This window comes from Lepidochelys olivacea, assembly GCF_965140295.1.
Source record: "Lepidochelys olivacea isolate rLepOli2 genome assembly, chromosome: 11".
NCBI lineage: Eukaryota > Metazoa > Chordata > Testudines > Cheloniidae > Lepidochelys > Lepidochelys olivacea.
Window position 1 is genome coordinate 79,136,653 of NC_140421.1, and position 12,301 is coordinate 79,148,953.

Here is a 12,301-nt window from a genome sequence, read left to right on the forward strand (position 1 = left end):
GCGCGGGCAGCAGGGTGCAGCCATTCAGCTGCTAGCTCGGCAGGCTGGTTGCTGTTACCCCACTGGCATTCTGGGGGCCTGTCTGCAGCACCCCGCCGGCACTGCCTGACCCGCTTTCCGGGGGCCGGGGGGAGGGCATTGTGGCTTGCGTCCGGCGAGGAGCAGGACTGGGCAGGAAAGACAGAACAGGGGAGGAAGGGAGGAGGATTCAGAACCTGGCGGGAGGAAAGGGAAGGGGCCATCAAGGCCTGTCTGCGCTCACCGAGGGACCCAGCGCTGGCTGTGGCTGGGGGCTCCTCTGTACCAGCACGAGCCATGCCCGCCTCCAGAATGTTCTCTGTCAGGGTGACAGCCTTCTTCCCCTCCCACTATGGGGGGGCGCTGCTCTGGGACGGGGGCAGGGGACTCCCCACCGGCAAGGACGGGGCGTGTTTCTCGTGGCATCGTTATTTTGAATGAAGCAAAATCCCCCATACTTTCTTTCTGTTTGAAAATTCCCCTCCTGCTGCGCCTGTAGGGGAGGCTGTAAGCTCTGGCTCTGGAGCGAAACCCGCCCCCCCTTACAGAGTACAGAGAGGGGTGTGGGACGAGATTCCGGTACCTTTCTTGGCATTGACTTGAAAGGAGTACTTGTCCTCCCCATCCTCCTGTCTCATAAGATAGGAAATCCAGCAATTCTCCGAGTCCTTCTCCCGGCACTGCCGGCCGCCTGTCAACAAACTGTTTTTGACGATGTTCAGACACGCGGTTGTGCAGTTCTTCTGAAACGGGCCGCTCTCAAACGCCTCGCACTCCACACAGGAGCTAGAAGACAGACACAGGAGGCGCATGTCTCGGACAATAGGCTGGCCGCAGCTCAGGGAGGGAGGGACCTGTGTGTGGGGTGGGAAGGAATATTCCCCAGCTCCGACGGGCAGTGACCTTGGGGGCTTTGCCTTCCTCTACAGCGCGGCGTGTGCGTCACTGGCCAGGATTATCCGGGTGTAACGCACGTACCCAGCAGCTGCCTCACGAACGAACACAGCCGAAGAGAGCAGTGTGAACCTGGTGTGCCTTGGCCCCCCGTTCTCTGCCGGGGGCACATTAGAGGCTCGTCTCCTGTGGGCTGTCGCACTGTGGTCGTCCGTGAGCTGCTGGGTGCAGTGTGCGGGCGCCCGGTGGTGCTGCGGGCCAGTGACATGCGGGAGTCAGACCAGACAACCCGGTGCTCCCTTCTGGCCTTACGCTTGGGACTGGTTAGCAGTGAATCAGGCACATGGGGCAGGGCGTGGCAGACTGATGGCGGGGAGGAGGGGGCTGTCTGTGACCGGGGTTCCACGGACCACAGAAGCCTCATGGGGGGCAGAGTTGCTGGGGGCACTCACGGGCCAAGGGCAGCTGGAGAGGCAGGTTCTTCTGCCTCCACCCCACACCTGTGGGGCAGAAGTGGCTGTTAGCCCAAGCTTTCCAGGCTAGAACAGAAACAGCCACCTTCGATGTGAGAAGCAACTGCCCCCGCGCTGCGCCCCTGGGCTCCCGGCACCTGCTCCGGCCAGGGGAGACGAGAGCACGGGGAGCAGCCAGGCTTCCGAACACAAGCCTGGCTCGGGCGCTTCCGCAGGTCACTTACATGTGTCGGGCGCACGGCGAAGGGCAGCCAGGGCATTCCTCACAGAACGGGGGCTGGTAGCCTGGCTTACACTGGCATGTATTGCATTGGCAGTACCCACGGCCGCTGCACACGTTTCCCTGGCTGTTCACGCAGCCGTCGGTAGACTTCTTGCACTGGCAAGCGCTGCCTTCGAAGCCAGCATTGCATTTGCACTCCCCACAGTCGCAGCGCCCTCGCTCTGGGGGGCAAGGAGAGATTTTAGAGTCAATACAGCTGCTCTGGGACAAATCCTGTAGGCAGGTGTCTGGGTGGGGCCACCGGGAGCTATGACCCTCTACAGTAACAGAAGAATCTAGGGGCTGATCATGTGAGAGATATGGATTCCTTCACCAGCCTGGCCTTTGCCAGCCTGGATTTTCATCCTCACCTGTCTCAGCACTGACAGGCTCAGAACTCGTCCCTTCTTCCAAATGGGCAGGGCTTAAATTGCCAGAGTATTTCCTGGAGCCCCAGAGCTTGGGGCTTCAGCCCGGCAGGAGGCGCCAGGGCTCAGGGCTTCAGCTCCGTGGGAAGCGCCAGGGCTCGGGGCTTCTGCCCCGCGGGATGTGCCAGGGCTTGGGACATCAGCTCGGTGGGGCGCACCGGCACCTGGGGCTTCAACTTTGTGGGTGCACTGGGGCTTGGGGCTTCAGTGTCGGGGCTCAGAGTTTCCACTCTGTGGGGAGTTGCAGAGCTTGGGGCTTCAGGCCTGTGGGCTTGAAAATATTTATCAGAGCTCTGCTCCAGGCAGCTCTGGGTGATTTTAAGCCCTGCACAAGGGGCCCTTCCTTCCTGGAATCAGAAGGCTTAACCTGCAAGCACTGATTCGCTCAGCAGGGCTCAGCCCACCTGTATCAGAGGCAGAAAACCTTCCCAAGCAGGGTCCTGCAGGACCCTAGCGTGACATGGACTTCCGGGTAGGGGCTCCACACCTCCTTCCCACCATGCAGCGGGCACATTTCTAAGGCATCTCACTTCGTGACCTGGGTAGCGTGGGCTGTATCAGCATAACTACGGGACACCCTGGAAGCATGCGGCTTCCTTCTCCAGTGGAGCACTCCAATTTAGCTAGTCCCCGCAGGGCCACAGCGGGGGTGGGAAGTTCAGAGGGAAGAGAAAGAGGCCGGACATTAGGGCTCTCTTGCTAGCTTCTCACAACACATCCCTTGTTCGAGCACACCAAGCCCTGGGTGTTTAAGGAACGGCCTCGTGGAGAACTTGTGAGGACAGTGAGGGAACATGTGGAGTGGAAAGAAGCATTTGGAGGATGTTCCCGTTGCAATATTAGCCTGCCCCAGGACACGGAGCATGCTGCCCGCACAGCCGTCGCTGCACTCCCGTCAGGCGATTGTGCTTGCAAAGCACTGGGAAATGGGCTGTCTTGCCTTTACAGCTCCATGGGATGGCGATCCAGGGCACGCGGCAGGCTAGTACGGAGGCTCCGAGTGAGACTAACCCGGCTGTTTCTCTGGGATAAGGCCCGGGTCTAACTCAGGAGTTGGTCTGCTAAGAATAATTCACTGACGTGTGAGTGCACAGCAGGGGCCCGCAGTCAGTGTCCTGGAGCAGGTAGCCATTGGAACAGTGGCCATAGGACAGGAAGGGAAGGGGCTGAGTCAGACCACGGAGCCGTCACTCACCTTCGCCGCCGCACAAGTGGCCATTATGGACCTCGCAATTCATGTTGTCGCACTCGCAGAAGGTCCCGTAGATCTGCTTGTTGGGCGTGTCGCTGGTGTGGCAGGTGCACTGCCCACACACGCAGTCCCCCAGGCCTGAGCAGATGACTGAGGCATTGTCCTTCCGACAGCTCCCTTCCAGCTCCTTGCTGGTTTTACCTTTTGTTTCGCACTCGCAGTTCTTCCCAGTGTGGCTTGGCTTGCACCTGGTGTGAGAGGAGAGGAACCCAGAAATCAGGGTCAGAGGCAGGTGGACCGGGATGGAAACCATGACCTTGGTCAGACCATCCACAGCAACACAAACAGCTTGTGCCAAGGTTCCCAGAGATGCTGAGCCCCTGAAGCCCCCTTGGTTTTCCATTGTTCATCCCTGTGACCACGGCACCCCGTATTCTTCATAGTGATATAATTATGATATGATTATGGCATAATTATGATACATTTTGTGCAAGATGGGTCATGTGAGGTGTCATTGGAAAAGTTTTATGATTTGCTGAATATGATTATCCTGTTTCTATGCATGTATCATTTTTGTATCTAAAGTTAGGAATATTGACTATGGATCTGTATTTCAATCCTGCTTACTCTGGGTGACACCCACAATTAGCCTTTCTGGTACAACAAAGAAGAAGCCAGACAGTGCTGATGGCCCATCAGCAAAGACAATGGACCCTGGAAGAACTTAACCCTCCTGTTTGAACACTCCCGATAGCCTGTAACTAACGGATGCTATGACTCAGCAAGGTATGCAAGGGCATGTGACGAGGCCACAGGACTCTGACTCCATCTTGGGATGTCAGTGTTTTTCCACAAACTGAATTTGGGACAAAGGGTTCCCGCCATATGCTAAAGCTCTATAAGGCAGGGAGTGACATCCTCGGTTGATTTTCACTTCCTACACAAGAAGACTCCTGGAAACATCTGAGGAACAAAGACTGAAGTGGGGGAAGTGCTGGACCCAGGCTAAAGGGATTTCTCGTCTGTGTATGAAACACCTGGGGATTCCAAGCTGCAAAGCAAAGTCAGCTTGGGCCTTAAGAATCTGCCAACCTGCTTGTATCATCAGCCAGGGTGAGAATTTGCTAATTCATATCCAATCTTTCTAGTATTTTAGGCTTAGTTTGCATTTTTGTTTATTTGCTAGGTAATCGGCTTTGATCTGTTTGCTATCCCTTGACCCCTACAGGACATCCTGACAGGCAGAACTTGGCCCATTAACTGTGTCCTGTCACTGTGACATTCCCCAGTCACTGAAAATAAAACCAACCTGCTGAAAGTTCTCAAGGGAAGAAAAGAAGTGGGCACATTAGATTGACTGAAGTAAGTGTCTGTGCCTCACACTTGGTGGATTTCATGGTCCCTGTGCACAAAGACTGTCCCAGCATCACCACGAATGCCAGTACAGCCATCTGCTGGCCTGGTGCTTGGAAAGCTGCCCATTCCCAGTGATCCCCAAGCTCCTGAGGAGCCCTCGGACCCCGGGTTCTGTGGCATGATGTTACTCAGATCGTTTACCTGCACGTGCCACACACGATTGTACCATTCCCACTGCAGTCAGTGCGGCTGGGTCGCTCATCACAGTCACAGTTGCACCGGCTGACCAGTTCCACAGTGAGTGTGTCTGTGAAGCCCAGGGGCCGGATGGTAAAGAACGTTTTTTCAATGCACTCCTTTGCTGTAACTTTCACCCGGAAGGTAACCTGGAAGGAGGTGAAGGAACCAGGTTATGGGACTGTTTTCTAGGAAAGCATCATGGTCAAGGTGCTCAGGCTACCAGCCCTAACCTAAATTTGCCTCTGTCCTGAAATGTCCCCTCCAGGAGACAGGAAATTTCTGGAATCGGGTCTGTGGGGTCCCTTTACAAATCTCTCACTAGAACACAGTAGAGATGGTCAAACATTGGAACTTTCATCCTACGGGAAATGCTTCTGTTTCAACATTTGTTTTTGTCCTGAATCATGAAAAAAGTCAAAATATCAAACCCCCTCCCCCCCCTCCACAAAAATTTAGAAGTTCAAAGAAAAAAATGCCTGGTCCAGAAGGGTTGAAACACTTTGTGTCAGGTCAGTTTGACATTAAATAGTGTCCACTAAGCTGCAATGGGGTATTGCAGGTGCCCCATGCCCCCATCCTCCTCTATGGGCCCGGCTCCTGGGTTGGACTACATTTCTCATGATACACTGCTGCCATGGAATTCCCATGATGCACCATATTAAGTGGCAAGGCCACGGTGCATGGGAGGAGATGAAGTCTAGCCAGAGAATCCAGTCCCTAGGGGACAATGGAGGCATGAGGCACCCATTAAACATCTCATGTAGACACACATTAGAAATGGCCCACCTTGATTATCATACACATTGTAAGGAGAGTGATCACTTTAGATAAGCTATTACCAACAGGAGAGTGGGTTTTTTTGGGGAGGGGGAGAGGTGTTCGGGGAGGGGAGAAAACCTGGATTTGTGCTGGAAATGGTCCACCTTGATTATCATACACATTGTAAGGAGAGTGATCACTTTACATACGCTATTACCAGCAGGAGAGTGGGGTGAGGGGAGAGAAAACCTTTTGTAGTGATAATCACCCATTTTTTTGGTTTGTGTGTATAAAAATGTCTTCTGTACTTTCCACAGTATGCATCCGATGAAGTGAGCTGTAGCTCACGAAAGCTCATGCTCAAATAAATTGGTTAGTCTCTAAGGTGCCACAAGTACTCCTTTTCCTTTTACACATTAGTGTCTAACTGACCCGAAATGAAACATTTTGGTTTGATTCAACAAACTGAAATTTTTGGTTCAGGTCAATCCAACCCAAAACAAAGTATTTAGTTTTCAGTTTTCCCCAGTTGGAAACAAACAAACAAAAAAACAACTCTGTAAAATCAATGGAAACATGTTGATTTTGCAGAAGCGACATTTTCTATCAAATGAACATGTGGCTGGAGAATTCCCAGCCAGCGCTGACAGATCGCATTGTGAAGGTCCTGATGTGACAGGTAACCTCAACCCTGACTTCACCTGACCGTGGAGAGGGGGGCAGTGGATTGGGTTCTGCTATGTAAAGAACATACAGGGACTCTGCACTCAGGATCCTGTGTTCCCTTGGAGCTCTAGGACCTGAGTATTGCTCCTGATCTTTCTGCGAGAAACTAAGGTTACAGAAAGGACTGAGCCAGAGCTCTCTAGGGCGACCAGACAGCAAATGTGAAACATTGGCACAGGGGGTCGGGGTGGGGAATAGGAGCCTATATAAGAAAAAGACCCTAAAATCGGGACTGTCCCTATAAAACCAGGACATCTGGTCACCCTAGGGCTCTCCTACCTCGTCATGGATCTTGACATCACTACATTCCCCTCTCATGCCATCCATGGTGGGTTTTTTGCCATGGCAGAAAGAATCGTATGTGACTTTTAAAACGTCCGACAAGGTACCATGGTCCAGGATGACTCTGGAGGACAAGTTCTGTGAGGAAAACAAGAAAGAAAATGACACAGAAATATGTCAGCATCACAAAGAGGGGATCAAATCTGAGAACCGCCTCAGAATAAACACTCCTTGAGGATGGCTTGCCTGCATCACAGTGTATTATACCTCCTGCCGGGCGCTATTGCTTTTCCTTTGGGTGTAACTGTAATCAGTTCAATACAAGGGATGACTGAGAGGGAGGACTAGGAAGTGAGAGCTTAGCTCTGGTAAATGCGGTGGAAATGGGATTGCTAGGGTATGACTCAGGATTTGGGATGTGCAATGTATGGTTTGTTTTGGGGAAGAGTGGATCAGTCTTTCCCACCCCAGATACATCACCCCTACTCTGTGATAATGAGGCAACATAACTGGGGACTTCCGCTTGGATTCTACACTGCTCTAAGTCTTTCCAGACAGGGGAAATATGTCCATTATTCAATATGAGAGCATACAGTGGAAGGACAAGGAGGAAGATTTTGGTTCCTTCTCTGGCAATGACTCATGTTTAGTGTAATGTTTGTGCACAGCACCTGTATGTATAATATAAGTCAGATACTTGGCATGTTAGAATTCTGTTGACCAGAATTTTATGGGTTATTTGTTATGGCTCACCACTGATCACATCCGACCAGAAAATTTATATATAGGTTCTTTTCCAATTCAGACTACAGGGTCCGAGAACTCAAAGAGTTCTATATCGGGAGAGGACTCTCGGGGTGCTTGGCAAAAACACTTACACTGAGGACAATACCAAATTGATAAAAACTTTATTGAGATTAACAAAAGAATAATAAATGCTATGAAACTTATGACTGCAAAACAGTAAAAGAATTCCAAAACTCCTGGTGGTAACATTTCTATCATAAGTACCTTAACTTAACATACCCACACCCTTCCCTGAGGACCCAGTAATAGGAGGTGAAGGACCAGCCTTACTCCTGGTGTGCCTGATAACACGATGGTGCTGGCTTCCCCAATAGCTAGGAATGCTGAGTAGTTATACTATACTACACAAGCTGAGCTGGTAGCGTGATAGAAGATAGAATAATAGGTAGATAAAAAGATAGTCTATAGAATATAGGAGAACACAGAAAAGAAAGAGCTAAAGACTAAAAGAGCTTTCTATGATATCCTTACATGGTATTTTATAGGATCCTGACACTGAGTAATTCAGGCCCAACCAATCTTATTTCCGTACCCTAAGAAATGTATGGGTGCCCTTATCCTATATGTTAGTGGATTATGACACTTACTCTATATTAATATATATTAATAAGGATTATCTCACTCCCCAGACTGCCAACCTAGGCTCTCTTGGAGACTTCCTGGTTTGTGGTGTGCCCTGCGGATACCAGCTGGTTGCAGACGCTGGATGAACCTGTTCAGTGTTTTGTATAGGTCCTCCCTTTGGTTCCCCAAAGTTCAGGGACCATTCCTATCTGTGCCAAACATTGCCAGCTTTTATGCTGACTTACTCTTAACTGATTATACTTTTAGCTATCTCGTGGATCTTACTGGATACAGGCCGTAAACTTCTTGCATTTCAACAAAACTTATTCTATGTATAATTATTAGGAAACACATATCATATACTTCAACACATCCTAAATTCATAGGGATTAATACTGATAAAATATAAGAATGAAATGGATTAATTCAGAAAGAGAAGCATATTATTTGATACGACTGGCTGGATTAGTAGGATATAATAGCTAGCAAAATAATCCTGTGGGCTACAGATCTTATACAGAAAATTAAGGATCTGTGAGTAATTAATGGTTTGCTGCAAAAACAAAGATTGCACAAAAAAATTCAGGTTTCACTAAAAAATTTGCAGGTGAAACCCATGTTAATTTCCATTGTCCCTTCCAACCTCTCAGTACTGGTTTTGAAATGTTGTATTTTGCTTCTCGTTTATCCTGAGCCAGTATTGGTTTTATTTAATACTCCTGCGTAAGAGCGAGATATTAGTCTTGTTCCTGGTGCTCAGTAATGGGGTTTGCAGACCCCCCACTGAACATGAGGAGGGGGCAGGAAAGTCTCCTCTTTACAAGCAAGCAGCTTGATCTCACTCTCAAGCAGCTGCCAGAACAGCCAATCATGGAGGCAGGCACCCACAGTTGCAACCAATAGAGAAAACAAGACCTGCTATAAAGGGCACATAACAGAGACGGAAACAGAGGTGGAAAGGCCTGAGGTAGCAAAGGGGTGACAACCCCACACCAGGTTGCCTCCAAGAAAACAGCCAGGTGACTGAAAGAGACTGGAAGCCCTAAAACTGATAAAACTCAGTTGGATGTGATAGTCCAGGAACTGATTTGATTGAGAAGCTGAAACCCCTAGGAAGACCATACTAAGTAGTGGATGTGACACACTGTACCCCATGTTCACCACTTTTATATGGTTATGATATATTTTGTACTAAGCATGCCTTGTGCAGTATCATTTGAAAACTCATAATCAGCTGGACATTATTAGCCTGGTAAAATATGTGTGGCAACTTTGTATGTAAGGTTACGAGACTCTAATCGATAACAATGATTTTACTTTAACATGTTACAAAGTTAGAAAAGCAGGCTCAAACTAGTTTTTCAGAGACTTCACACCAGCAGGGTGCTAAAGAGTCATTACCTGCTTAATTGGAAATTCACCAGCTGTAAACAAGAAATTTACAATTCACCTGAAGGACATCTGGCAGCTCATGTATGTCATGGAACTGCCTGACCCCATGACCCAGCAAAGACTTTTCCAGTACAGAGGGTTAGATTATAAGAAGGGGGGGGGGGGAAAATGCCTCAGGCCACCTCACCTCTCCACCTTATGTTACTCTGCTCAGAACATCAAGGAATACCTAGAGAACACTGAACTAAAGGGGAGTGGTCCCAGGCTGAAAGGAAATCCAGCCTGTGAATTAAGAACCGGCTGCAGTATCTGGTGTGGTGAGAATGATGTTTGCTTCAAATCTCATTTAGTTTGGTAAAGTTTAGGAATTAGACTGCAGTGTTATCTTTTGATTTCTATTGTAACCAGTTCTGACTTTTATGCCCTAATACTTATAATCACTTACAATCTAAGTTCCCTGTAAGCTGTGTGGCTGTGCAGCAGCCTTCTTATCACCAGGCAGGCACTCAGGGAACTCGCCCGGGGGCCAGGGGAGGGGTGCTCCTCTCCCGGCCTCAACGTAGCCTGGCCCCCAACCTGCTGCGGCTGGGGCAGCCCGGACTTGCCGCGGCCGGGGCACTCCTCCCATGGCCCCAACTCTGCCATGGCCAGGGCGCTTGGACTGCCCGGGGCACCCCTACTGTGGCCTGAACCCAGCTGGGGCAGCCCGGCCTCAACCCAGCTGCAGCCGGCATGGCCCAGCCTGGACCCAGCCCTGGCCTGGACCTGCCATGGTGCCCCTCCCTCGGCCTGAACCCAGTCCCATCCCAGACCTGCTTGTGCTATCCTGCGGCCCCAGCCCCGGAGCTGACCCGGTGGGGAGATGTGCCTCTTCCCCCCAGCCCACGTGTTGCTGCGGGGAGAGAGAGCTGTGGGGAGTCCTCTCTCCCCGCTGTAGTCCCAGAGTCCCTTCCTGCACCCCAAACCCCTCATCCCCAGCCCCACCTCATAGACCGCAACCCAGCCAGAGCCCTCACCCCCTGCACCCCAAACCTCTGCCCCAGCCCTGAGCCCCCTCCCACACTCCAAACCCCTTGGCCCCACCCCCACCACATGAATTTAGTTATGTGCACCAATATGAAGGTGATGTGTCACACCTCACCTCCATATTGGTGCACATAACAAAATTCATTCCATACATGGGTGGGAAAAATTAGAGGGATCACTGCTTACAGTCTATCTCTTTCTAGTTAATAAACTTGTTTCATTGTTTTGTCTAAACCAGTGTGTTTGGGAAAATCTCTACCCAGGTAAACGAGGCTGGTGCATATTCATTACACTTTGTTGGAATGATGAACTAATTTATGAGCTTGTAAGTCCAGTGGCACAAGAGGCATATTTCTTGGGGGGCAAGGCTGGGACTGTGGAATATGAGGGTGCCATCTAATCCTGGATGGCTGGACCTAGCATTCATATACTCAGCTGGTGGCTGTAAGTGAGCAGAGCCTGGGGAGGTCTGCTATTCACTAGCAAAGCAGTGTCAAAGGCATCCGGGGCTGGAGCGTTCGGGGGACACAGCAGTTCAGGTGGCAGCCTTGGGTCCTTGCCAGAGGGATGAAGAAGGCATGCCTGAGCAGTGCACAGACTTCAGGCAGAGACATGGGAGAAAGGGGTGCAGCATGTATGTTTATACTTTGTATAACTGGCTGAGCAACCTGCCCTTCCCGTTCCATCCCTCTCCCCCCAGATGGTATAAGGCACACAGGGCTCTTGGTGCAGGCGGCCTGGCAAGGTCCAGAACGATACATTGAGCGCGTGATGTGAAACTTACGTTGTAGGCTTCCTTGATGAGTTGGATGACGTTGCTGGAATCTTCGTGCAGCACCCCCACTGCTGATTTGGGGATCATTTCACTGAGCTTCTACCAATGGAGAGCACACACATGAAAAGAATCCCCTAATTTAATCATGTGAGCATGGGCATGTACTCTCCCTGCACTGCCAAAGGTGTTGTGCGGCATGACGATCATTCTGCCTCAGTTTCCCTCCTGGTCTTCCGCTAACTCACCCCACCTGGAACACCTTCTAGGCTGAGCTGGCTTAGCCCTGTGGCTAGGTCTCAAAGACATTTCATCCATCCAGGGTACCCAAAGTCCAAACTCTGCCTTCCCACCTGGGCTTCCTGCTCCTCTGACTCCTCCCCCAGCCCAGCGTCTGCTGAGTACCAACACAACACTGGCTTCCACCTCAGCCTACATCTTCTGTCCCTGCCCCCCAGCCAGCCGGCTCTCTCACTGCTTCCTCCACAGCAGGAGCCAGCTGAGCTGGGCCCCCATTTGAGCTCCTCCCTCCCAGCCAGGCCCCTGCTTCAGGCGTGGCAGGGCAGGGATGACTGGGCTCAACCAGCCCACTGACCTGTTCCCGATTCACGTGGGGTTTGTACACCCCATCTGTGCAAGAGCAGAAGAGGAAGCATGAGCTGTGCTGATGTCACTGAGAGTGGAAGGAGAGACTTGGGCTTCCACTTGCTTTTCATCCTCGTCTCTCAGACGCACTGAACCACTGGGCAACGTTTCTGGGACTGTTCAAGTTCTACTTACTTGGTATATTCCAACCATTCTGCTAGTGACAGCAAAAATGGGCTGAATATTATTTTCAGCAAGCTTTTGTACCAGCTGGCCGACGGACGGGTAGTCCTGGGGGAGAAAGGGAACAGCAGCTGTGAGTTTATATTTTAGACACTTCTTTGCTACCGGGAAGATAAATATGCTTGGTTTCCAGACCCACTCAGAGTACCAGCGTGGTCACGGGTTCTGATGGAGTGAGATCCCCTGGGATCTGCTCTCTTGAGCCAGTAGCTGACTGGTTTTTCCTTTCTCCAGCAGAATCTTGTGGACCTAGCAACAGACTTTTAACCACCATCCCCCTGA

The 12,301-nt window shown here is 50.8% G+C and overlaps 1 protein-coding gene across 3 annotated transcripts in view; it reads right to left on the bottom strand.

Annotated features, from left to right (window-relative positions):
• Positions 1-12,301, bottom strand: part of ITGB2 (integrin subunit beta 2) — a 49,963-nt gene that overhangs the window by 2,434 nt on the left and 35,228 nt on the right. For all 3 annotated transcript variants that reach the window (XM_084643684.1, XM_084643683.1, XM_084643685.1), the window contains 7 exons: positions 11,972-12,067; positions 11,204-11,293; positions 6,628-6,768; positions 4,825-5,009; positions 3,271-3,515; positions 1,610-1,829; positions 602-804 (listed from right to left, as the gene is read on the bottom strand). In XM_084643684.1, coding sequence (XP_084499810.1) covers positions 602-804; positions 1,610-1,829; positions 3,271-3,515; positions 4,825-5,009; positions 6,628-6,768; positions 11,204-11,293; positions 11,972-12,067 — 1,180 coding nt within the window. The remainder of the gene's footprint in view (positions 1-601; positions 805-1,609; positions 1,830-3,270; positions 3,516-4,824; positions 5,010-6,627; positions 6,769-11,203; positions 11,294-11,971; positions 12,068-12,301) is intronic.